This window comes from Podarcis erhardii (assembly GCF_964252035.2).
Source record: "Podarcis erhardii genome assembly, chromosome: 9".
Taxonomy (NCBI): domain Eukaryota; kingdom Metazoa; phylum Chordata; class Lepidosauria; order Squamata; family Lacertidae; genus Podarcis; species Podarcis erhardii.
In genome coordinates this window covers 26,091,815-26,119,314 of record NC_138512.1, presented here as the reverse complement: position 1 = coordinate 26,119,314, position 27,500 = coordinate 26,091,815, and the positions used below count along the sequence as shown (strand labels likewise).

General features: G+C 39.7%; 1 protein-coding gene and 1 long non-coding RNA gene across 2 annotated transcripts; one reads left to right on the top strand and one right to left on the bottom strand.

The window, feature by feature from the left end:
* Positions 1-99: 99 nt before the first annotated feature.
* Positions 100-27,485, bottom strand: CHIC2 (cysteine rich hydrophobic domain 2). The gene is made up of 6 exons (XM_081876032.1): positions 27,138-27,485; positions 11,103-11,157; positions 10,799-10,954; positions 6,370-6,426; positions 6,141-6,200; positions 100-1,890 (listed from the first exon to the last, which is right to left on the bottom strand). Exons 1-6 carry the CDS (start codon positions 27,254-27,256, stop codon positions 1,840-1,842), a joined length of 498 nt encoding a protein of 165 aa, XP_081732158.1. The 5' UTR covers positions 27,257-27,485; the 3' UTR covers positions 100-1,839.
* On the top strand, positions 1,897-15,884 carry LOC309349700. Its single transcript, XR_014160106.1, has 3 exons — positions 1,897-3,769; positions 13,428-13,468; positions 15,599-15,884. It is a non-coding gene; the product is annotated as an uncharacterized lncRNA (long non-coding RNA).
* Positions 27,486-27,500: the final 15 nt, after the last annotated feature.

Here is a 27,500-nt window from a genome sequence, read left to right as displayed (position 1 = left end):
ATACTTTCCTGGAAATTCTTTCCTTTACAAAAGATGCTTCTCCTAATGAAGATCTGCTATGAACAGCAAGCATTGAAAAATACACAATAAACATATCTGTATAATGACAATAAAGTGAAACTGTATTTAAATGAAGGAAAATGGAATCCTTGCAGTGGGGTAAACTTTTCATAGTACAAATAGTAAGCAGAATGCATTTGTTGGCTATTCACATTATTGCTCTGCTACATGAAGAATGGGCCCTTAACATATGTTACAGTTCATGTACGTTAAGCTAAAAAAACAACAACCCCAAGCTTTTCAGAAATAGTTGTATTAAGTAGGCTTTAACACAATATATGAAGATATGCACAGCCAAAAAACTAAAAACTGCCCTGACCAAAGCATACTATCACATATCCATTTCTTTTAATGCTTTCTTGTGCAAACAATAAACAGAAAGCTAACCATGTAAACATAGAAAAGAGAAAAAAAGCTGGGATGCAGTAAGTATTTATCCAGTACATTCAGTAAGCTATTCAGCCAAATCACTAATTTTTGATTTGCACATCTGATAAACAGATGTAAAAATCATCAACACATCTGTAGCTTCTGGTACAATGTTGTAAATGTTTTACATACAAAGACCCCACCTGAAATAATTATAGAAACTTAACTGTGCTCAAATCCCGCTGAAATGAATGGGATTTTAAAAGTTAGTCACAACTAACGTAACCCATCAATTTCAATAGGAATTGAGACTGCATTTCTCTGACCTGGAGCCAAACACTGCAACATTTAAAAACTCAAACTACTGAAGTATTTAACAAATATTTTTCTGACAAGCTTGCATCCTTGTGTACTATTAGATCTAGTAAACAATAAAAACAGTAAAGCTGTTACATGGCATTAGCCACACAGTATGTACATACATAATTTCTCTCTCTCTCTCTCTCTCACTCTCTCACACACACACACACACACACACACACAGAGTAGGTGCACACATACAAAAAACTGGTCTATTCTGAACCAGGATTAAGAGATTGGGAGTGGGTTTGGAGATCACAAATTCCACTTCCCCCTCAATCCCAGTTCTCTTATTCCCAGCAGGATTGACCAGTGTTTCGTGTGTACCAGTCCCCCATGAAATACTAATTATTTTTATGATCCTGAGCAGTATTAACCACTGAACACATGCAAATCTATCACAAATTATTCTAGTGGAATACTAGCAATCCAATTTCAAGTTTCTTGAGAAGAACATCTTCAGAGTAGATGGTACTTCTTCATGGAATAGAGAAATGCGCAAAGGTGAACCAATGTTTGGGTATCAAGAAATGCTGCTTGTCGCCTCACAGGTGGCTGATTTACGTTCCAGAAAGGAGAAGGAAAAACTCTGATATATACAAGTATGTCGCTGGCAAAATATGCAGAGATTCAGAGAAGATGCAAGTGCATAGATTAAAGTGATTGCCAATTTTCACAATTTATATGGGGTTAAAAATAACTTCTCACTTATAGCTATTTTTGGTTTTATGTTTATAGCTATATATGTATATATACACGCACAGAAACACACACATACATAGATATATGTATATATAAAGTCTCTGGAAAAATCAGGATACATCAACAACGGAAAAGGGACAGGAAATAAATTACACTGACGTCTGCGTGAAATGACTTCCGCAAAATTTGACAAAATGCACTTTGAACATGCCGTTACAAAAGAAAAGAATGAAGAAACCACAATATTATGTAGAACCAATGCTATATCATCACCAGGAGAGCACCAAGCAAGGCACCATTGGGAAAAAGGACAATATACTTGGGTAAGTCTCTAAAGTAAAGCAAATGCTAATCTGGTCGGAAAATTGGTGTCTTTGGTAAAAATTCTATAAGAATGACCTGTGTAAAAGAGAGAAAGAAAAAAATATATACATTTAGTGAGTAATTAATGGCACTGTCCATTTTTAAACATCTCAGCAATGTTAAAGCTTTTACTGTGCTAAGGGAAAAACTATGGATGGGATCCAAACAGTTATGTGAGGCACATGTACCCACAGGCATTTTTTCAGCACTCTCCCAACTTGCAATTCCCAGCAACTACTAGTAGTACTAGTAGTACTAGTAGTAGTACTAGTACTAGTAGTACTAGTAGTACTAGTAGTAGTACAGACGTACCTTTGGTCAAATGGAATCTGTTCCGGAAGTTTGTTCGGATACCAAAACATTCTAAAATCAAATCATGGCTTCTGATTGGCTGCAGGAAGCTCCTGCAGCCAATCAGAAGCCACGGAAGCCCCATTGGATGTTCAGGTTCCAAAAGAACGTTTGCAAACCAGAACAATCACTTCCGGGTTTGCGGCGTTCAGGAGCCAAAACGTCTGAGTTCCAGGGTGTTCAACAACCAAGGTATGACTACTGTAGTAGTAGTAGTAGTAGTAATAATAATAATAATAGTAAGAATAATAATAATACCCCACCCATCTGGCTGGGTTGCAGATGTAGCATGTAACCACCTAGAGCCAAAGTGGTCCCTTTTTACACAATGCAATGTTTTTGCTCTTGTAAGAGGTTGTGATGCTGCTATCATTATTATTTATCATCATCATCATCAATTAATTAATTTTCTATCCCGCCCTTCATCTGAGGACCACAGAGCAAATTACAATATGAAGATACAAAAATGCCCAGCATAGTAACAAACAAAAATAATAACCCCACCACCACCTAGCACAGTTTAAAAGGACATAGATTGCTTAATAAGCCAAAGGGCAAGGGAGAAGGAGGATGGTTTTGGCTGGCACCTAAATGAAGGCACCGGGTGATCCTCCCTGGAGAGAGCACTGCACAAGTGGGGAGCCATTCCTAAAAAGCCCGTTTTTGTGTTGCTTCCCTCCGGGCCCCTCACAGACGAGGCACACAAAGATTGGTTTGATGTGTGAAAAAACACAAGTTCAAAGCCCTCCTTGTGCACACAGAACTAGTTGTCTTAACTATTTGCACGACGGCTTACAGATACATGCACAAGACTCATTCGTGAATTTCTGAAAGAACCAGTTGCTTGGTTCATAAGGTTTTAGCCAAGTAAAGTAAACACAGTTATTAATACAAAAATATCAACACAGGCAACTAGTCCTGCATAATGAGGGCAACTTTGGCCTGTGCTTGCCTAACAGAGCCACAATGCCATAGGGTAAAAATCTTGTGAAACTGAAGATAATTTTTACAAGAGTTTCAAAGGAAACATGCCAGTGAGCAAGACTTTCTGTGCACCTAAACAATTACAGCAGCATTCAAAAAGCTAACAACCATTTAAGTGTGACCCTTTAAAAGGAAGCTTTGTTAAATGTAAAAGCAGCACTAAGACTACATCAGTTGTGTAACTCAGTTAAAATTAAGTTAAGCTTACAATTTCAACATTTTCATCCCCAACCCCACCATTCCCTTTTCTTTCGGCGTTACTGTCTTCACCTACAAACATTTCTTACTTTAAAAACTGTTCCGAATATATCCATGAATACAGAGAATGATCACTTCATGTATTGTTTTGTTTCAAGCAGGAGCAGGGAGGTTACATCCTATTCTGTTAATTAATTTTGGTTTACAGTCTTGGGGGAATAGTAGGAAAGTAGCTAGATTACTAAAAACATGTTTCCTCAGATGTAGATGGTCTCTCTTTTGGACTACCACATTTGGCCCCTAGTTACACATGTGATTGTTTCAACAATTAAAATGACGCTTTAGCAGGACAAGAGATGATCTCCCTGATGAAAACAAACAGGTAAGGCAGGAGAATCTGTTTATTCCATTTCCCAATTTATCTACCTTCCTAACTGTGGCAACACTGAGATGCTTACCATGTTGTACAGCAGCAAGTCTCTCATTTTACTCAAATGCTTACTACCTTTTGCGGAATTGTGAAAGGTTAATATTCAGCTAGTTCTGAGGGCACATGTGTTTCTATTTGAGAATAACTTATTGTACTATAATGAACAACACAGAAAGTGACCCAAGTCTGTTGGCCTCCTAGATTGATCCAGAAGTAGTGTTCAACTACATATTGCCTATTTTCATGGGGGGGGGGGGGATGTTCCACTGAAGACAATAGCATGGACCCAAAGGTTCCCCTTCCATGAATGGCAAGTGTCTGTTTTGGAACAAAAACATTGCCCTTTTCACCAAGCAAGTGTGCAGTTTAGTTGTAAAAAGTTTAAATACTGTGCTGTTGGTCTATCACAGTGGTTCCTAAGTGGTGGTCTGTGTAACCCAGTGGTTCCCAAGCTTTTTTTCTGGCCATGCCCCACCTAAGCATGTCGAAAATCTCGATGCCCCCCATGACATATAATTCTTATTATTCAAAAAGTGAACTTCTTTAGGAAGTTCTTTAGGAAGCCTAAAAGGCCATTAACTGTTAATAACTCATTCTCAAATTGCCCCCCTTAATAATCAAACTTCCCCGCTGCGGGGTGTGTGCTCCACATTGGGAACCACGCGTGTAACCCATTCAGGGGTCTGTGGCACCATTCACATAACAAAAACTACCATAGAGATATCCAAATTTTCAAAAGTAGGAGGTCCATGGCTTGGCTTTTGAAAAACAGGAGGTCCACAGTACTTAGAAAATTGGGAACCACTGCTCTATCGCATTCCCACCAATAATAAATGTTGCCTAAAGGGGTACCTGAATTTAAACTAATTTTTAAAAACAATTCTACATTGGGCTTGGAAATTACAATAACAACTTTCATCAATGCCTGAACACCTTGTTGAAAAACACTAATTTTAATTAGACACCTTCTCAACATAAATGTGCTCAGGACTGTGGCCCTTGAATGTGAGTGGATTTTTAAGAGACCAGAAGCATTCAGTAATGAAAATACAAAACTGAATTCTTTACACAGGCCAACCTCAAAAACCTGTGTCAAATTTTCTTTCTTGCCTCCAATTACTGTGAAGTTATCATGAGTCTATGATCATAAATTAACATGTTCACTATAATAGATGATCATAAATTAACATGTTAAGTATAATAGATGTTAAAAAGAAATAGTTAGTTGAATAGAACTACTCTGGAAAAAAGGCATTTTAGGAAGTCTTTTATGTTTTAGGCTCGATATAGGCCTTAGTACTTCCCCTTTTCTTCAGTGCTAACAGAAAAGATGATTTTAAGATAATTTCTAACTATTTAAGCACTGTTTTAAATCAATCTTTTAACATACTGTCTATAATGCATGTATTGTGTTAGAGAATAGACAAGATATATAATTAAAAGGCATGGATGTGTTAGAAATAGCTAAAGCTAGATGCCACTGGGGGTTACTCTTAATTTAATCGTTAACCCCTGCTTGTGTGTTTTTTTAAATTATAATACTAGCATATTTTGCAAGGGCTTATTTGTTTTAAAGCAGAAGTATCTTATCACATGCCACCTTCCATAGACACAACTGAAAAATTTAAAGGAGCAACAAAGTGAAATGAAATAAGAAAAACTACAAGGACTGATTGCTGGGTGGGGTGTGGGGGACAGAAACAAATGCACCCCATGAAAAGTCTTTCAAGAAATCCTCATCTTCTGTATAATCTTTAGAGCTAGAGAATGAGAGCCAAAACCGACACATCACACTCTTATTATCAGGCCTGACTTTTAAAACATTTGAATGAAGCTAGTAAAAGCTCAAGCTACTTTCAAGACTGCTGAGGTATGGGGGCAGTTAAAATTGACAAAGTCTAAAGGTTTCCTAAGCTCCAACAGCTTAGTTGAAAGGTCTCCTTCCATACACTGAGACTCGATTAGCATTATATAAAACAGTCCACAACTAACTCGCTGCGTAACCAAAGTTGCAGTTATTCTTTTTATACAGCATCTGAAAATTTCACACCCCATCAACGCACGTTCAAGCTATTTTATCTTGGCAATTAATTTATTATTTTTCCCCCGGAACACAGTGAAGCCTTGTTTTCAAGTCATTCATAACTTTATAAATCAGCCCTGCGCATGAAACCATACATCTGTGAACCGTAGAAAATCCTTGCCACTCAGGCGATTAAGCTCCTGACACCTTTGCTGATTAATAATCGTGGAAAGAATAAGATCAGAAGCAAAATAAATGATCATTTAATAGAGAAATGCACAAAACAGCCCTTTAACTTACATATTCCATCATGTTATTCGATTCACATTTCCTTTTGCTTAGCCTCCAATGCAAGCACAGCTAGACAACAGGGAGAAAAATGGGGAAGAAAAATGAGCTGTGTTTTATCGCCGGCACAGAGACTAGTCCATTTGTCCAGCTTTCATATTTCGCGTTCAACAAAAGCATCTGTTTCCATACTGTGCAATTCAGGCCCCAGCAGTACGAAGCTGCTCCCTGCGGCACTCACCTTGTGGTATAACCTATTGTTTTCCCATTCTAATAACTTCTCAATCGATCTTCGTGTCTGGAAGACAAATGAGAAAGAATTTTACTCTTGAGCAGCTTTGGAAAAAAGTTTGTTTTGCAGCTGCCTTTGTGTGGAAAAGGTGGCTGGGGTGGAAGAGAAACGTGGTAAAGGACAGCAACTTCAGTACAGGGTGGTCTGCCGTACTGAAAATTTTCTGGTATTAATTATAGCTAGGATAAAGAGGTGTGTTTTTCAAAAAATGGTTTCAGCGACCAAATAAAAAAAAAACCACTAGGAAATATTTAAATGGCTGGAAAATTTATTTATCTACAAAGCTGTACATTAATAAAAGGTTTTTAAAAAACCCAAAAGTGCTTTATTCACTAACACTGTTAAGTGAGTCAATTTAGATCCATTGAAGTTAATGGAACCAAGCTACCTCATAATTCAAGTAACTTGAAACAAACAGACTGCAGATCAAGCATGGGATAGTTTCCACATACTGTGCGTAGACGTTATGATAACTATCATTCATACAAAATGCCGTGCTGTTGACTAATTTCACATACTGGAGCTCTAAAATGTTAATCTACGGTTTCTCATTAATGCACAAATTGTTCCAGAATATTTGGAAATCTGCACATTGATAAGTCCCTTGAATTTAAGTTATCCAGCTTTAAGAGGACTATTTAAATCCCCTTGCACTAAATCTGCTACTCTGAAGATGCAGTTGGTATTCTGATTTAGAAATACGTCCTGCTGCTGTTTATGGTCACTTGACTGGCGTATCATCGACTGCTCAGTAGTAAAATGGGATTTACTAGTCCTTATGAATAGGGAGGATAAATCACAACACCAGGTGTTGAGATGAGACCAGAGTTGCAGGTGCAGAGGCATGGATCACTGAGCCTTGTGGCAAATTCAACTTCATACAGCTGCAGCTTCCTTACAAGGCAAAGAGAAGTTGGGGAGGGGGAAAGGGGGAGCTGAGAAGCATCTTGCACTTCAACTACTGCTAAACAAGAGGTGCTACAAAATGCACACTGGTGCAGCAAGTGAACAAGCATGTTTTTTTTAAGAACTACTTAAAAGCATTCATCATCAAACCTACTGAATATACACGAAAGGCAAAAAATACATATAGTGGTTTCATTTATAACAATCACAAGAGCATAAACCTGAACTCTAGCTACTTGAAAGAATCAACTTTGTTAGGCATGAATAATTATTAGGATTTTTTTTTTACCTTTCATTATATTTCGAAAATAGAAGGGATTCCCAAGAACCCTGGGGCACATTTTAATAGCAAGGACAAAGTCATTACATTGTTTTTTAAAGTTCTGTTCCTTTTGGCCAATACTTTTTATTTTATTTTTATTAAAGACAGTGCCTGCCCTCTAACAATGATCAGCAGACCTCACTTGTTTCTTTGTCAAGATAGCCTTTTAGAGTCTGCTCTCCTTTTAAATGAAAATAGGGCAGCAGTTATGGTCACACTTTTGTTAATTTAGTTGCCAGTCAGCTCCAAATCAAAAGAAAATAAGGCTGCAGAGTGTAATTAACATTCAGTTCAGTCGTTTTGTCCCTTGTCTAGCCCCCTAAGCTTTGTTAAAATTGCCATCTGAATGCTGAAGGCTGTAGGGAAATCGATTTGATTCTAATCGCACCATGAAAAGAACATGATCTAACTGCTTTCAGCCCTCCGTAAATCTGTACTAGGTCTTTAGCACAATGCAACTTCCAATTTAAAAAGCACTGAATGTCTCGTCAATGACTTTGTGAAGAAAAAAGAACAAGGAGCAGACATAAAAATTCCAATAGTTGTTTAAGCATTAAAGCTCATTTGCATCACAGCAAACCTGAAAAGGGCTGACCTCTCAAACCGCCTCTCAGGTCTATGAAGTTGTAGCCTTGACAAGCTCACATTGACAGAGCTCATTGACTCTGAAAGGCTACTCTATCAATGGTGAAAAATGGCAATAGGTTCTACTCCGAGCAGGCATCTGCCTGCCCACCCGCTGCTAAACCAATGGCAAAACCGATTCAAAAATGTGAAGCTACCTTGTAATCTTCCTTGCTAGAACCTTTTAAATAATAGATTAAGACTGCTGTACAATTTAAATTTCACTGCCTGCACGGAGGGGAAGGAGAAAAGACAGAAAAGAAACCAGCTTCCCAAATACTAGGGGAGTTAAAACACTTTGCACCCTAGAAAGGAAAGTGAATAGAGAAACTTAATGCAACACTACGAAGAGACATCTTTTAATGAAACAAATTTTAACATTCAACTATTGTTACTCTTATTGAGGGAAGGAAGGACTTAACTATGAAGTTAGAAAGGGCACTGAACTTGAAGGAAACATATTAGTCAGCTTAAAACAAATTATTAGCAGTTAGTATTAAGCAGGCAACACACATGTAGAAGACAAATTGTGCATCACTCGTATTTCAGTTTTAACACACTCTATTGCCAAAGCCTAAGTGTAGGTAAAACTGTTGTATACCTCAAGCATGTAAGATTTTTTTTCCCTACAAATACTAATTTTGTAAATTATTATTTGTAAGTCGTTGAATGTACAAACGGCTTGCAACATTTATAAAACCACTCAACAATACCCAACCCCGTCAGCCATACAAAAGGTGAATGAAAGTTTAAATGAAACATTAGCAAGTACCTCTCAGCCGGGGGAAGAAAAAGTGAATTAAAGAGCGTCGCACAATTCTCGACACCAAGCTTCCTTTTCCCTACTTGACAGGTGAAGGGGGGGAAAGACTTGCACGTGCAGCTTAATTAATCACCGCACTTGACATCTCAATGATTTACAGTGAGGAGCAGGTGAGGACATTCAAAACCCAAAAGGGACTCTTGATTTGAGTAACTTTCCCAGCTGACGGAGATGACAACCCTGTAGATTTTCCATCAGTGGCATACTAGAGAGCACATTATTTGCTAACAACAACGATGCAAAAGTTAAGTGGAAGAAAGTTTACTAGGAAAATTTAAAAACTAAACGTGGCGGTTGTTTCTCCTTTCAACATCATAGTTAACCATGAAATTTATTTTTTAGTTAAAAACCACTCTTGTTGTGAAACTATACACAATTATTTATGTAAGCTGCATCAAACAGGGTTTGATACAGGAACTACAGAGAGATATGATACACTTGTACATGATACACTTGTGGATTTATCCTATGCATGTTTGCTAAAGGAGTCTTACTGAGTTCAGTGAAACTAACTCCTAAGCATGAATGCACAGATTTGCAGCCTTTTCTACCTATTTTCTATTGAGTAAAAAGCTAAACAAGCCTAATGTAACAATGAAGGAGTCTTTTCCCTCGCTAGATTAAAAAATTTAAATTTAAATTAAATCATTTAAAATTCCAGATTATATGTAATCCTTATACTAAATGTAACACTTTTCCTTCAGCAGTCACCTGCATTATATGAAAATCCTATGTCCCCCTGCTAGTAAATGCAAAACGACCATTTTCAGATTTGGTGCAACCCATTCTAAAGCACAAAGTCGGCATTAACTTAAGCAATTCAATTGCTAAAGAGCTCAAACACATAATACATTAGTCTTTAAGAACAATGTGTAATGAAACTTTAGAGTGCGCCAAAAACTTTTTTTTAAAATTGTTCCAGCTTTATTTTGTAATTGCATATAGATGAGACTAGCTGCTAGGATTTAAATACAGTGGTACCTTGGTTTAAGAACAGCTTAGATTATGAACAACTTGGATTAAGAATGATGCAAACCCAGAAGTAGGTGTTTTGGTTTGTGAACTTTGCCTTGGAATAAGAACATGTTTCGCTTCCTGTTGAGTGTGTTCCATTTGTAAATTGAGTCCCCCGCTGCTATGGGAAAACATGCCTTGGTTTAAGAATGCTGTGGTTTAAGAACGGACTTCCAGAACGGATTAAGTTCGTAAACTAAGGTACCACTGTACTAGGAACTGTGAAAAGCCTTCATCCCAGGTTTGTGCATGAGGAAAATCTGTGGACATCATGTCAATGTTGAGTGGCAGGGTGTCAACAGAATTTAGAGAGCTTGTTTGGTGGCTAGTTATATATGAAACTTTTCCATGTTCATTCACTTGTTAGAATTCCTACCCACCCTTCACCATAAATCCCAGGGCAAGTTACGGAAATTATAAAATATTCAAATCAATTAAATTACAGTCATGGTAGATCCCCAAGTGGGCAACGATATGTCTAAGCAACTTTTAAAAAAATAACAAAAGCCTCTGCTGGAAATTACAGTACCATTCCCTCAGTTCAACAGTTACATGAAGATGCACTAACACAAAATAAATATAAAATCTTTATATTCATATTTAACAGTTGAATTTTCCACAGAGGCTAGTGTTAGAAGTCTTGAACTTGGAAGCTAAGGTTATGTGGCAATGAGTATGATCAAACTTACTCTTTTACTGAGGCAAATCACTGGCCACATACTACAACCTAAAGTGCAGCAGCAACAAAGGCAGCCACAAAGCAGCCATCGGACATTGACTGGAAGATTCTTCTTAAGACAGCTATTCACTCTGCTGATGCTGGCTTTAAACTCCTCAGGTGCAACCTACAAGAAAGAACCATGAAGCATTGTGATAAATCTAATGTCTGATTTACATTAACAAATCTGTTTCTCTGTTTTAAAAGCAACATTAAACTCACAAAATTAAAATCTCTGTCAGATCTCCTTATGAATTTCATTCACAGATACTTACTTTTCCTGTTAAGGACGAAGGAAATTCTGCTTCAAATTTGTTGCTCAGTCCAAACCTGCAGACAGAAAATGAACATATTCTTTAACTCTACATGGTATGGCATGCTTTAGAGGGTAATTTTATTTGCTTTGGTAAGAAAAATAAAGTCAGGGAACTACATTGCATAACCATAAGCTCACAAGTGTTGGAGGGAATATATTTTGTCTCCTTTAATGTTATGTATTTAATGTGGCAAGTGCTGTAACAGCTACACCAAACACTATTGATGCATAAAGTTGTGAAGCAAGTCTCACTGAAATGTCAATAATCTATTTGGAAAGTGCACTACCAACTCAAAGTAGCTTATGCTTTAAAAAGCTATGTTTGCGTGGCATAAATATAGGTAAAAAACTGAGAGCAAAGATTCCAGAAGAAAGGACAAAAGTTAGGGACCATGAACACGTTCTTGTGCGTTTCCAAATTGCTATGGATCTACTACACAATCCACAGCATTATTGACTTTTTATCCTGCACAGTCTTCCGGCCTCATCTTAGTTTGTTGATTGGGTTTAACACTTTTCCTCATTCATTTAAAATAAAATTTATCTACTAAAAGCAAGTGCAACTGAAGGGATACCCGCATGCATTCTGACATTCAGGAATAACCCCATATTAGGCGAGTAGAAGAGACAACCGCTTGCAATCCCATTATTCAGCTGACTGCATCTTTCTGCTGTTGGATTTGTCTGTATAGGCATCTCCCCACTTACACGGGGGTTACATTTCTGGTACCGCTAGTATACTTGAAATCGTACATCATGGGGAACACCATCTAAAAAGTCTGTAAACACTTTCTAAACTTCACCAAGCACCACCAAAATTCCACTAAACTCCACCACAATCACTCTCGCCAATCCTCCTTTCTCAAACTCCAACTCTCCACAGGCCTTAAAAGGTCGGTTCAAAGACTCATGGGATCACAGTTGCAAAGGCTCCTGGAACTGCTAGTTGTTTTCCTGCTCTTTTCAGGCCTTTTTTTCTGCTCTTTTTGAGCCATTTTTGCAATTTAAATCAGTTTACTTCCCATCACTGCACACATACATGGTTGTGCACAACCCAAACACATCTACGTGGGGAACCTCAAGCAATATGCAGTCCTCTACAAAACTGGTGGGAAAGATGAGATTATTAATGCATGGCCATTCTCAGTGCCATACTATGTGAGAATGGCCATGCAACATTGTTAGGGAAAACTAGTTTGGCATGCATATGGCTAGCATCTGCCAGGGAACTACAGACAACTGAAATTCCCCAATATGTGCCCACTACCTCCTGGGTTTTTATGGACAGGCTTTGCTTCGAACAGGGAATCCCTGGACCACTCCAAGTTGCACTAGCTGCCCATTATTTTCTAGCTCAATTCAAGGTGCAGACCACCACCTTTAAAGCCTTGAAAAGTCTGGAACACTACACCTGCAAGAATGCTTCCCCCCACACCGGCCAACCTAGGCAGGGAAGGCCTGCTACGTAACATCAATAGCAAACTCAGGCGATTCAGTGACAAAAGGCTTAAGTCAAATTGGTGCCCCTGCAAAATAAGAGGGATACATCAGCAAACAAAAAAACAAATAAAAATCCAAAACGAAAACCACCAACAGACCAGCAGGTATGCTATGGCTTCCAGAATGTTAAGCGTCAGAAAATAAAACTGGGAAAGTGTGTGCATGTGTACACAAATTTGAGTGAAACAGTGATAGTGAGAGAATTGGCCCACGTAAGCCCCTTACAGATTACAGTATCTTGAAGGCTTAGTAATGCAGAACTATGGCTGACACCCTGAGCACTCTTGTTAGGGGGTGAGGATGCACTGCAGCATTGTGTTGCAGGTCCTATTTGATCTACCTGTTGAGGAACTACATTAAGTGGCAACTTTTCCATGAACATTCAAAGTCTTTTCAACACTTTTTCCCAAGAAACACTACTTGTCTTCAGTTTTAGGGGAAAGTTAAAGCGCTATAGTTCTGATTAAGCAACCGAGCCACTTTTTTTACCATTTCTATTGCTATACAGTGGTACCTCAGGTTAAGTACTTAATTCGTTCTGGAAACTGTTCTTAACCTGAAGCACCACTTTAGCTAATGGGGCCTCCTGCTGCCGCCGCACTGCCGCTGCACAATTTCTGTTCTCCTCCTGAAGCAAAGTACTTAACCCGAGGTAATATTTCTGGGTTAGCGGAGTCTGTAACCTGAAGCGTATGTAACCTGAAGCACCACTGTATTTGTATTTTAGTTATTGTACTTTGCATTGTTTTTATTGTTGACTGCTATATTTGATATTTTATTGCAGCCACTTTGAAAAAATAATAAAGGACTGGCAATGTATTTACGGTAAGTATAAATAATGGTGTCTATTGCCAGACATGGTGCCACAGAGTGCAAACATGTCTACCACATAAACTGTGAAGTGACCTACTGTGGAATATGTAGTGTAATAAAGGGCAAGAAACTGGGATCTCAACTTGCAGGTATATTGAGAATCTTGCAACCCTCGGTTCCAAGCCAGAATGTCATAACAGTGTAAATTTACAGCTGGGTTAGAAAGCAGTTTGCAAGTTCTTTAGTATATGTGTACCTCAAAAAGGTGTACAGAGGAAAGAGAGCCACTGGAACTCTCCCATAATAATTTAGACACTTTTGAAAGTATTGAACGAGTATACAAAATGGACCAATTCTTAGGACACTTTTTTAAGAAATGGAAAAAAAGAAAAGAAAGGCAGCTACTGTATGTGTATGAATGTTTGACTGATGCAAAGTTACATCAAATAAGCTATACACTTCAATCACATTCTAGTTATTAATCAGATTTATGAAGAGAAGATCTAAGTGTAAGCCAAGGAACTTCGGCAGAATCTCTGGAAGTAATCATGTCATCCTTAACCATAAGTGACTCTGCAAGGTCAAGCGGCTGCATTTGAAATATCTTAAGCTCTTAGGGCATGTGTTATTCTCTCATCTTGACCTCTTTCTTTCTAGTAGTCAAAAAAGTCTGACCTTTTGCTCCCAAGAACACAATTAACTGTGGAGAAGAGATTACACCATAAAAAAAGAATCATAATGAACCATGATGGCCTGATAATTAGCCACTAATAACTCCCATGCAGAGAATAAGAACATAGGAACTGGGATAAGTACTCTACAAGTGTTAAAATATGTGCAAGACTTCAGGAATTGGTCCTGTGGTTGTCCTACCACATCTAATTTCCCCCCTAAAGTCACTGGAATAACTAGTGGTCCAGACGTACTGGGGACCAAAATCAATTTCACGCTGGGAGAAGCGAGGTTCAAAGTTTTGTATACTTTATCCATAGGAACCTGGGCCTCGCTCTCTCGCTGACAGGGATATCAAAAACTTCCACAACACACAGAAACCTGAAGCCAAATACATTCCGAACACTACAAAAGCCTTAAAAACAGAATGTTTACTTTTCTTTCTTGAAATTTAGAACAAAGGTCTACCCAGCTGAATGAATAAAACCAACTGATTTTTTTCTATTTTTATGAGAGAGATTTCTGATCATTACAAATACAATGCAGTAGGCCGTGTATCACATTTGCTGTTTTGGCAAATTATGAAATTTATGATTAGCATGGAAATTTATTTACATGTTATGGATGGAAAAATACTGCTTTTGCCCAATTAATTACCACTTTTGCTTCTAGGAGGTTTGGTATGTTTGTGCCAAAAAAACAACACACTTAACTCTCTATGGTCTATTTGTTCAAATAAGTGATACAGTGGTACCTTGGGTTAAGAACTTTGCTTCAGGATGAGAACAGAAATCGCACGGCAGCAGCGGGAGGCCCCATTAGCTAAAGTGATACTCAGATTAAGAACAGTTTCAGGTTAAGAACGGACCTCCGGAACATATTAAGATCCTAACCAGAGGTACCACTGTATTGAATAGTGTCCTGACATGCAGAAACCCAAACAATTTGATAGTTGTATCTCTTTCACTAAGTCCTTTATGCTCCTAGGTATTCTGCATATAAGCATTCCTTAGCTGCATATCAGTGTGTTTTAATTATGACAGCAACCAATGAGGCACATTTATTCAGCAAATGCCCAATTTACAAGACAGGAAATCTGATTTAAATCAATCCATCATCACAGCTAGAACTCCAACAAGAACAAGTAAAGACAGATAAGAAGCAAGTTTCCTGTTCTCATACTTTAACAAATTTCCATTTGTAGAAAGAGGCACATTTGCCAGCAGCCAAGAAGTATCTATGCTTGCAGAATGCTCACTCACATACACAAAGTACCCTTCCTTTTCACTCCAAGGTCTTTTCTATTATGTCCAGCATTCCAAAGCTCTCTTGCATAGACAAGTTGCATTTATCCAGCAACTTAAAAAAAAATGCTACAACTGAGGGCAGTGACAGCACACAATACATGCTACCCCTCTAGTGTCGCATCTGAGGCTGCCCTATTTTAAAAACATTTATTCTCTACCAGAGCAGCTTAGAGGATCAACACAAAGTTCCCTTTGAAGGAAAATCAAGGATGCATGACTGAGAGGTCCACACTTCTATATGTGCTGCCATTTCAACAACAAACTTGTCAAGGTGAAACCTTAATAGCTATTATCACTCAGTACACACAAGTGCTATATTACCACCATTTGAAGAATTCATAGTTATTGCCTCATGTGAATTATTCATGCCTTGAGGCAGAAAAATAAGGGGATGGGTCCAGAATAATAATACTAACAATATAATTTTATTATTTATACTTCGCCCATCTGGCTGGGTTTGCCCAGCCACGTTGGGCAGCTTACAGCATATGTAAAACATAGTAAAATATCAAACATTTAAAACTTTCCGATACAGGGCTGCCTTCAGATGTCTTCTAAAAGTTACATACCGTATTTTTCGCTCTACAGGACGCACTTTTTCCCCTCCAAAAATGAAGGGGAAATGTGTGTGCGTCCTATGGGGCGAATGCAGGCTTTCACTGAAGCCTGGAGAGTGAGAGGCGTCGAGGAAAATTGGCTTTCAGGTGGAAAAATCAAAACTGGAAACAGAGCTGTTAGAATCCAATACCAAGAATTTGTCAAAAATGTATAACTTGCTGTTGAAATGGAATACACAGGACGAAACAGTTAAATCAGCTATGATTAAGTGGGCTCAAGATATTGGTCATAACATTATGTTTGCTGACTGGGAAAAGTTGTGGACCACCGGTATGAAATTCACGGCATGTAATGCCTTGAGAGAGAATATTATGAAAATGATCTATAGGTGGTACATGACCCCAGTCAAGCTTGCAAAAATTTACCACTTACCAGATATCAAATGTTGGAAATGTAAAGAAAATGAAGGTACATTTTTTCACCTCTGGTGGACATGCCCAAGGATTGAGGCTTTCTGGGAAATGATATATAATGAAATGAAAAAGGTATTTAAATATACTTTCTTGAAGAAACCAGAGGCCTTTCTCCTGGGTATGGTAAGCCATGTGGTGTTAAAGAAGGACAGAACTTTTTTTATGTATGCTACTACAGCAGCAAGGATTCTCATCGCAAAGTATTGGAAGACACCAGATCTACCCACTCTGGAAGAATGGCAGATGAAGATGACAGAATACATGGGACTGGCAGAGATGACCGGCAGAATCCGAGACCAGGACAAAGAGACAGTGGAAGAAGATTGGAAGAAGTTTAAAGACTATCTTAATAAACATTACAAAATTAATGAAGGTTAAAAAGATATGGGTTTAAAAATTAGTGGATTGCAGGGGCACTGATTAAGGAAAAAGAATAGAATTAATAAAAACTATGGGAAATGTGGGAATGGATTTACTGATAAGATAAATGAGATTAGAATACAGAAGGGGGAGGTGTGAGGAGGTCGGTGAAATTAGGTTCAGAAAATATGGTTTGAACTTATACTTGTTTTTGATTTGTTTGTTTGATTGTTTATGTTTTTATTGTCTTTTGTGTTTATATGTGTTTATGTGTGTTTATTCAAAACTTTAATAAATATTATTTATTAAAAAAAGAGAGAGAGAGAGAGTGAGAGGCGTCGGTGCGCACCGACCCCTCTCGCTCTCCAGGCTTCAGGAAGCTATCAGCAAGCCTTGCGCGCCCGGTGGGCTGCTGCCTGAGAGCCTGGCGGCAACTCCCGCCGGGCACCCAAGGCTTGCGGGCAGCAGCCTGCAGCCCGAAGCACGGGACGCCCTCCGGAGGGCGCCCCGTGCTTCGCGCAGGTGTCCGCAAGCCTTGTGCGCCCGGCGGGAGTTGCTGCCAGGCTCGCAGGCAGCAGCCTGAAGCCCAAAGCATGGGGCGCCCTCCAGAAGGCTTGCGGATAGCAGCCTGTTCTGGGGTTCCCCCGGCCCCAGCCCAGCGGCTGGGGGGAAAATAATTTTTTTTAATTCATTTTCCCCCAAAAAACCGAGGTGCGTCCTATGGGCCGGTGCGCCCTATAGGGCGAAAAATACGGTAGTTCTTTATCTCCTTGACATCTGAGGGGGGGCATTCCACAGGAAGGGAGCTGTAATAAGGCTGTAAACCTATACCTGCCTAACTGAGAGTAAGCCCCACTGAACTCAATGGGATTTGCTTCTGAAAAGACATGCCTATATTGCCTTATAAGTTAGTTACACTTAGGTCATATAGAAATCAATGTGAAAAATTCAAGTCCTGCTGATTTCACTCATTGATTTCCCTAGTACAACTAACTTTACTAGAGTTGTTCTGTAAAAAAGAATAATCACACATTCCAGGAAATGAGTCCACTCTACTACATTTTATAATAAGAATAACAATAACAATAACAATAGCAATAATAATAATTTATTATTTCTACCCCACCCATCTGGCTAGGTTTCCCCAGCCACTCTGGGCGGCTTCCAAAAGAAGGTTAAAAATATATTTAAAAACATCAGTCATTAAAAACTTCCCTAAGGGCAAATTTCTCCTCCTTCCCACACAAACCCTCTAGAATAGGGGGATCCAACTACAAAAAGGGCCACAAGAGTACTTAGACATGGAACCCGTAAACCACACGCCACCTTGTCATGCAGAGGGAATGGGAGGGAGGCCAAAATTTGACGCAACCCAGTCCAGCCCTCACACTGCCCTCCCAAAACTGGCTAAGCAAGGCACCGGGCTTTGGAAAGGAGGCAAAAGGCGCTGTCAGGGTCCTAGAGCCCTCCCACCCCCTTCCTAAAGCTGGGAAAGCACTAACTATGCTTTGGGAAGGAGGTGGGAGACCCTGTCAGAGCCCTCATGCCTCCTTCCTAAAGCCCAGTAGTACACTTACCCAGCTTGGGTAAGACAGCACAATAAATGGTAGGGGTGTCAAATGTTTCCAAGGGCTGTCCAAAAAGGCTTTGAAGGACACATGTGGCCCTCGGGCTATGCGCTGGACCACCCTAGAATCACTTCTAGTAGAAAGAAAATTTCAGGTTTTTTCAAAGCAGAGGTGAAAGTCATATGTCTGTGGTGACTGAAGCAACAGGTGTGACTTTTACCTTTGTACGGCAAGCTATGCTCCACCTTCACAAAAATAAGAGGTTTCTATACCCAAACTCCACACACTTTTCTCTATCTTCCATCTGAGCAAGCAAGAAATATGAGCACAATTCAAGGAAATATTCCAGCCAGGCATAAGCCCTTGAGGAAAGCATGGAACAAGGCTGTTGAAAGCTGTTGCCTGGACAGAGGTGATGTAGCCTGGAAGAGTCCCATGGAGGTTACCCTTGCAAACCCTCTAAGATTAACAAAAGGAATTCTGTATTGAAAAACCATCTGTATTTGGCTCCTGAGCCAACACCAGTCCTCATAAATAGCGTTCATGTGATCACTGGAACCAAGTTGAGTCTCTTCAGAAGACATTCCTCCAGAAAGATTTCAAGCATGATAGTGTTGGGAAGAAAGTCAGGTAAATGAACTATAATGGCTGCTTCCGACAATACAGCTGTTAGCAGCAATACCTATGCAAGCTAATCTCTTGACAAAAAGGCAAAACAACTATCCCACCCCATCCTCAAACAGAATACCAGCAAAAAAAGAAAGCATGCCACTCAACAAGCAATTAAAATTGGGAGGGGTGGGAAGCCCTTGGCAGGCACAAAGGGGTCCTGCTGCCCAAAGACAGCATCCTAGATCATACAACTGCAGTAGTTGGAAGGAACTGCAAGGGCCATCAAGCCCATGCAATGCAGGAATTTCAACAAAAGTATCCATGGCAAATCCAACCTCTGCTTAAAAACCTCCAAGGAAGGATATTCTACCACCTTCCCTTCCACAGTCAAACAGCTCTGTCAGAAGGTTCCTTCTGATATTTAGTCGGAATCTCCTTCCTTGTATCTTGAAGTCATTGGTTTGGGTCTTACCCCCGGAGGAGAAAACAAGTTTGCGCCATCTTCCATGTGACAACCCTTGAGATATTTGAAGGTGGTTATCCTATCTCCTCTCAGACTCCACTTTTCCAGGCTTAACTTACACAACTTCCTCAACCATTGCTCATAAGCCTTGTTTTCTAGACCCGTGATCATTTTGGTCGACTTCCTCTGCACATGTTCCAGCCTGTCAATATCCTTCTTAAATTGTGGTGCCCAGAAATGGGCACAGTACTCCAGGGCAGGGTCTGACTAAGGCAGAAAAAAGTGGTACTATTACTTCCCTTGATCTGGCCACTATACTTCTGTTGATGCTTATTCATGTTACAAACTTATCCATGTTGCAATTCTCACTGAATGTCTTGTGGAAGTGGTCCTACAAACAAAAGTCTGTTTGAAAACAGTGTTGAAACATACTCAATTTTAGACAAGTTGATAGAAGAGCCAAGTGTCAATGCTGATTTAACACTGGAATTAACTATGTATCCTGAAACAATGCATGATACTGCGAGTTATCAGTGTTTTAAATGATATGACAGATGTGTTCGATAAACTCATGTCTGAAAAGAACTGTGATCTAAAACTAAGTCATAAAATGTACTATATTATAAAATATTGATGCTTCGAAATGAAACTATTAGTGCAGGTGGGGGTGGGTGTTTCTGACAGTGCTGATCAGTCTACAGCAAGCCTCATGGTAGTGCTTCCAGGTATCGCGACCAGCTAATCATCAATGCTGCCAAAGATTTCAAACCATGAGGCAAAGAAAAACGGGTTGCCTGATGTCATTGTGACATGAGGCGAATGACAGACAGTTGGTCCCATCAACCTGTCAAAGTTCACCTGCAGAGAGGGAAAGAGATAAGGAGCTGACCCACTGGCCAAGTCCTGCTCTTCCCTCCATATTAAAGTGTTGTTGTTACAAAATCTTTATTTTATATGAAAGACATATGCTCTAAAAGAGAAAACTATCCTGTTCTAAGTATAGAAATATTAAACAGATTCAAAGTTATGATACAATAAAGATAAAAATTCAGGCTGTAAATGAATGTTATATAAATATTAAATGCATGTTTTGCAAAAAACATTCAGCCTGATTTAAAATAAAATATGCTAGTTATTCCTTTTAAATTGTATAATTACCTAACACTTATTATGTTTGTCAATTAGGTCAACTGAGCAACATTCCATACCTTAATTAACCATTTTCTAATCTAATCAAATTGCTCTACTGGAATGGCTAGGAAAAACAAAGAGTATTGTATTGTTGAAAGCTAACAGATTTTTTGTGGCATAAACTTTTGTGGATTAGAGTCCACATCATCGATGAAGTGAACATCAGAGGAAATAACACAATCTTCTTTGCTTGCCTATGCTATTTTCACACCTGTGCTGGAAGAGAAAGTGTTCTGCTTACTGATCAAGCTTTCCCCTTCCACTATAGCTGTTAAATTAGCAGGTTGGGGTTATTGCTATTACTGCTGTTTTGCATAGTCACTTTGAACAGTGGGGTCAAATGTCCATTAAATGGTCCTCTAAATTCACATATCTTTTTGTAAAGCGCTTTGAGGTGGTTGTTGTTTTACAATCAAGCAGTGTACAAATTTCATGAAATAAATCTCTCTGGCAACTTGACGACTCCATTTATCTGATGTAGGAGGCTCTCGTCTATGAAACTTCTATGCCACAATCTGCTAATACTTTAGGCCAGGCATGTACAATCTGCACCTCCTGGCCGAATTCAAAAGCTCTCTGCAAGCTACCTCTTTGGACATCTGAGAAGAGTCATCTGCCCACACCCCACAATCCACTAAGCCAGTGGTTCCGAATCAGCTAAGTACTGCAGATACCCTGTTTTTCAAAAGCCAAGCCACGATACCTCTGTGGTAGTTTGTGTTATGTGAATGGTGCCACCATACCCTGCAACATGTCCCAGTGCAAAACCCAGGACACACATTTTCCAGGCCGTGCAAGAGCATAGAAGGTGTGGCAGAAGCAGAGAGAGGAAATGAGAAGCCCTGCCTACTAGCAGCAAGCAGCTGACAGATTACCCTCAAGGGAATACGGTGTTCCTCACCCCCCCTACAAGTTTTCAGTGCTAAAAGACTTTTGTGCATGTTTGCTGTAATTAGGAAGAGACTAGCATAGTTACTTCTCTGGAATTTCCTAAAACAGTGCACTTTTATACTGGGTCTCCTAGGCATGCAGATTATTGGGCACTGTATACGGAAGCTAAAACAGAATCAGCAGTACAGCTCCAGAAGATACTCTGATGGTTATCAGCTGGTGTAGATCATGCAGGAATATATTCCCGAAGGCCAGAATCCCTCCTGAGACAAAAGCTATTTTCTGTAACAACAGCAACCTCCAAAACAAGCCACCTTAGAGAAATTCAAACAATACAGCAATGGGTTGTTTATTATTTTTGTTCTCAATGCACTTTGTAAACTCTCTGCTAGGGATCAGATCATTTCTATGTTTTAAAGACGGCCAAGCACAGTTCTGAGACAACATAAATGTTAATATTAACATTTAACATGTCTTTGTCATTTTATGGTAGGGATTTTTTTAAAAAAAAAAGACAAAGGAGTATATTTATTTAGGTTGCTATTACTTATCATTAAGGTTTTGATATACGATCTGTTATGCAGACGTTTCAAGGCAATGTACAGTAGGATCATAAAATGCAAACCAAAGATATACAGATACAATTAAAATCAAGTGATCAGCATTCTTCACTTTGCTATTATATCAGTTCAGTTATGCGGACACAAATAGACACTAAGCTATGCAAATCCTTGAAGGTAAATTTGCAGACATATATTTGATCACTGAACTGATATAGCCATAGATACTGCTAACCTAGCATTATCATACCACACTACACAACTTCCCTAAAGCAAATCCAAATGGCAAGCACAAGCTTAGTCTGTAAGCCAGCCTTCACTAACCTGATATTCTCTAGCTGTTTTGAACTACAATTCCCATCAGCTCCAGCTGGAATGGCCATGTTGGTTAGAGCTGATGAGAGTTGTAGTCCAAAAATCTGGAGGTCACCAAGTTGGCAAAGGCTGCTGTAAGCAAATGTGCCTGCACGTGACCTCAATTGCAAACTATGGAATAGACCTATAATGATCAAAAAGACCTTTAATTAGACAGATGACCCCGAAGGGGACTATACTTCTGACTAGAATTCTATTAAAAGAGGATTAGACAATTTCATGGAGGAGAGAGCTATCACTGGCTATTAGCCATGACGGCTAGGCTCTGCCTCCACAGGTGGAAGAAGCAAGGCTTCTGAATAACCAGCTGCTGGAACTCACAAGAAGAGAGAATGCTCTTGTGCTCAAATCCTGCTTGGCTTCCCACAAGCATCTGCTCAGACACTGAGAAAACAGGATACTGGACTAGATAAGTCTTGGCTCTTACGTTCTTATTAGAAATAATTCTCAAACCACTAGACAGTCTTTTTAGGGTATCTAGACCAGTACTAGCTAGCAGGGCCAGTGGAATGCAATAAATCCAGGAGGTCTAACTTCAAGGGCCATTCTAGCCTTTAATTCATTGTGCAACCTCAATTCCTCATCTGTACAATGTGAACCATAACATTAAAAGTTGTAAGGGTGAGCACAATATCACACTTAATTAAACATGGTATAGAAATGATAAATAATAGGCTCAATAGCAACATGATGGATAACTGATTAATTTAATTTTCATTGTAGAAAGTCTCTCTAACAGTAACTGGTTTACTATGAAATCAAAATTTAATACCAATGTGTTAAAACATACACATTTCAAACTGAAACTAATATCCTTTTAATAGGCATTAAAAAAGAAAAAAAATGTTTACGTAAGAGCAATAAACTGGGATGAGGGGGAGAATCTGACACCTGAGGTCAGATATTATAAATATAAAATAGGCCATATCCCTCTTGAACCAAAGAACTGACAAGCTTTTAAAAGAGATAGTATTCAGGTATCCTGTATCTCACCACAATCATCCACTTAAGCTTGGTGATCTTGAATTTCTCAATAACTACCCAAATTCTACAGTGTGTTCAGGTTCTCAGGTTCTCCAACCAAACCAGAAGACTGTCATGAGGGAAGATAAACCAGACACCAGAAGTTTGATGCCATGAATATTTTGATGATATTCAATTTGCCTGATCCTTTCCTTCTTACCCTAGGGAAACTGTAAAGGTTCTAAACCAGTGTCTAAAATCAGTGACTGGATGTGGATAGACAAATTGAAGCTTAATCCAGACAACACAAAACACAGATCAAGTAGTGACAGTTCAGCTTGTTTTGCATGGAGGTTATGCTATCAAGTCTACAGTTAGGGAGACCTCCTTGGCCTAGCCTTGATATTGGAAGTTGAGATGGCAGCTGAACATATGAAACAGGTGCAACTGGTGCACCAGTCTAGAGACACATGATAAAACATGCCTTAGTTATCGCATAACTGGACTACTGTTGATGCACTTTACATGGGACTGCCTTTGAAGAGCACCTGGAAACTTCTGTTGATACAAAAAACTGTAGCAAGGATTCTGACTCTAAAGCAATTAGTTCCTTTTGCTCCTCCAGAGGCACTGCCTACCATTTCATATCAGGATCAATTAAAAATGCTGGTCATTACATTAGAAATCTTGAATGGTTTGTTAAGGCAGCAGAGAGCATTGTTGGCTGCCCACTCTCCACCTTAGAGCAGATTTATGCCACAAGGTGCCATAGGAAGGCACTGGACATAGTAAAAGATCCATCACATCCTGGTCACTGTCTCTTCGAGCTCCTGCCATCGGGACGGAGATACAGGACGATGAAGACAAGAACGAGCCGTCTCAAGAACAGCTTCTTCTCCAGAGCGATCTCGGCCCTGAATGGGAAACCTGGACTTTGAAAGTCATCTAATCTTCCTTGCTGTATTATACTGTATTGTTTTAATTAGTGTTTTTATAGTTGTTCTGATTTTGTGTGGAGTGCCCTACCTGGGTGGATGGAGCAGCCAAGTAATTTTCGTTGTCCCCGAGAGGGGGCAATGACAATAAAGATATCTATCTATCTATCTATCTATCTATCTATCTATCTATCTAATGGTTTAGGATCAGGATACCTAAATAACCTTTTTAATTTTGTTTGGCCCTGCCAATCTTTTGAGATCAAAGGAAAGAGGCCCTTTTGCACAGCCTGCCTCCATCTATGATACACTTGTTTGACAGAGATGCATGAGTGAGCCTTCTTGATGGCTCTGGTGTCCTTCTTGACCTTAATACATTTTTATTCCAGCAGGTATTCACCTGACTTATTAAAGATTCCTACTTGTTTTTATGGATTGTTTCCTTTTCACTGTTCTGTCTTCATTTTGCTTTTCAATTTGATATTTAATCGTTAGGATAGAAATTCTCTGAGAGAGATATCAATACATACATTAATGTCTCTGAACACATACAGAAAGCCAAACAGAAAGCCATTAAGTTTTGCAATTCTACCTACCACCAACCATAGCTGAAAAGAAAAATCTGTAGTATAAATTTATGCGGGCTGCATGATCAAAGTATTTTGATCATCATTAAGCAACCAACTAGTATACACACACATTCAGGAATGACAGCATAGGAAACTTCACTTAAATAATTAATTTAAATTAATCATTCTCAAGGTGATTTAAATCAATCCATTTCAAATAGCATTACTTGTTTGTACTACTGGCTATATCCCTCAACATCCTGGAAATACTCCATGTCAGGAACACAGGACTGCATACTCAGTGTAATCCTAAACTTGTTTCATCAGAAGTAAACTTCACTGAGCTCAATGGGGCTCATTCACAGATAGCTATAGAATTTGCAACCCTTATAATATGAAATGAGATCTAGTTTAGAAAACAGCAAAGTAAGTGACCCAGATCATATACTGTACTATAAATGCACTCATAGTGCTCTAGACATGCCTGTCATTTTTGTTAACTGCTGTATTTTAAGGGGAGTTTTTCACATCATAACTACTTGGCGGAAAGCTGAAACATGTTATTATACGTGTAGGTTGAGACTATGACTAATAGAAGCATTAACAACTTACATTCATCTATAGCACAGCTGGTCATGTATAAAAACACACACTTATCCAAATCCCAAGTGTTCTACTTCCTGACATGTCATAATTATTTGGTTTAGTACTTTACATTCTGCTATTAGTCATAATGAATCTCATTAGCTTAGTTTCCCTATTGACCCAATGACGAATTGTGTTTGTATGGAATGCTAGTAAAAAGTGGAGTATGCTCTACATACGAGCATAGCAATAATGGACCTGAGATCACATCCCTTAGCACTAGGGGATACAATTACATCTGTGAGTATGCAGACATTTTGGGATTTCCCAAAATAGGGAAGTCTATGTCCAAACTTGTGACAAGCACAAAATGACATTAAACTTCCCTAGACATACATAATTCTTCATAACAGACTATTCCACAACAGAGCACCTGACCTGCCAGCTGTACTTGTAGGTCCAGAGAGACAGAAGAGCAAAAAGCATGAATAGTTTGGAAAGCTTAAAGCTGCCTGACATTCACACAGCTTGATGAACAGGGCTGAAAGTATATAAACAAATGACTATAAGAATATGGACCAAATTTTAAATGATGGGTTGAATCAATTTCATTTATCTACTCTATGCATCTAAATACATGGGGGAGGGGCGCAGGAAGAGCTGGAGCTCCTAGCAAATCCTAGATGGAGCACACTGGATCATAGAATCATGCAGTTGGAAGGGACCCTGAGGATCCAACCCCCTGCAACCTTGGCATTATCAGCACCACACTCTAACCAACTGAACTATTTGGGTTTTTAACTGTTAAACAACGTGAAGAGAAAAGAGCCTGGATAATAAACACAAACCTCTGAAAGGTGAGTAGAGGAAAGAGCAAGACAGCTGAAAACCCTTATTCTAAGGATATTGTTCAGAAGTACTATAACACTTTATATTACTTTATCACGACCTTCGACAATACACCAAAACTATTCTAATGAGGAGCAAAATCAGTCCTGCTTCACATCTGGATCCACTGAGTGGACTGCAGAAGCACAATTCCTTTACCTCTCAGTTCATCCTTCCTTCCTTCATGATGACCTACCTCACAAAGCTAAAGCAAGAGCAAAAGAAGTAATATATATATATGCACACCACTACACTGTGGTAGCACAGCAGCTAAGGAAATGTGAGACAGACAGGCCTGAATTCGAATCTTACCTCGGCTTATCTAAGGGCCCTAAAAAAAACAACCAGCTTCAGACCCCACCCCATTTGCAACACGGAGAAAACAGGCCTATCTTACAGGGCTGCAACAAAAGCTTGCAGAGACGGCATAGCAGATTTTATATATTATATTATACACACACACACACACACACACACACACACAGAGTTGCTGCAACCCTAAGCGGGATGTGTGCTTTCAGCAGGCTTTGAAGGCGGAAGGGTTGCAACGAAACTGGACTGCAGCAATCCCCCGCGGAAGGTCAGAGGTGTCTCGACAGGAAGGTGCCAGTTGGGCCCTGCCGAAGCAGCTCCTCGTTTCCTCTTCCCGCCGCCCTCCATCCCTCTTGGCCCACCTCGCTCCCACGTCTCCCTGCTCCCTCCCTTCCTTACACAGTGACATGGCCGGAGCCGCGCACCACCACCGGGTCCGGCGAGTGCTTGAGCAGCTGCTCCTCCAAGGCCCGCTCCTCGTCCTCCTCTTCTTCGTAGATCTCGTCGAAGTCCGCCATGGCCGGGCCAGGCCGGGCCGCGAGGAAGAGGAAGAAGCAGAAGAAGAAGAAGAAGAAGAGGCCGGGAATGAGAGAAGGAGGGAGAGAGAGAGAGCCAAGAGCAGCAGCAGCCGCCGCCGCCGCCTCCTCCTCCGAAGCTCCGAGCGAAGCGGCCACCGAAGCTTTTCCCTCTCAGGGCCGCCGGGAGGAAGCGCCCGTCATGGTCCCAGGGAGGGGGAAGAGAGAGACGGACAGGAACAACAAC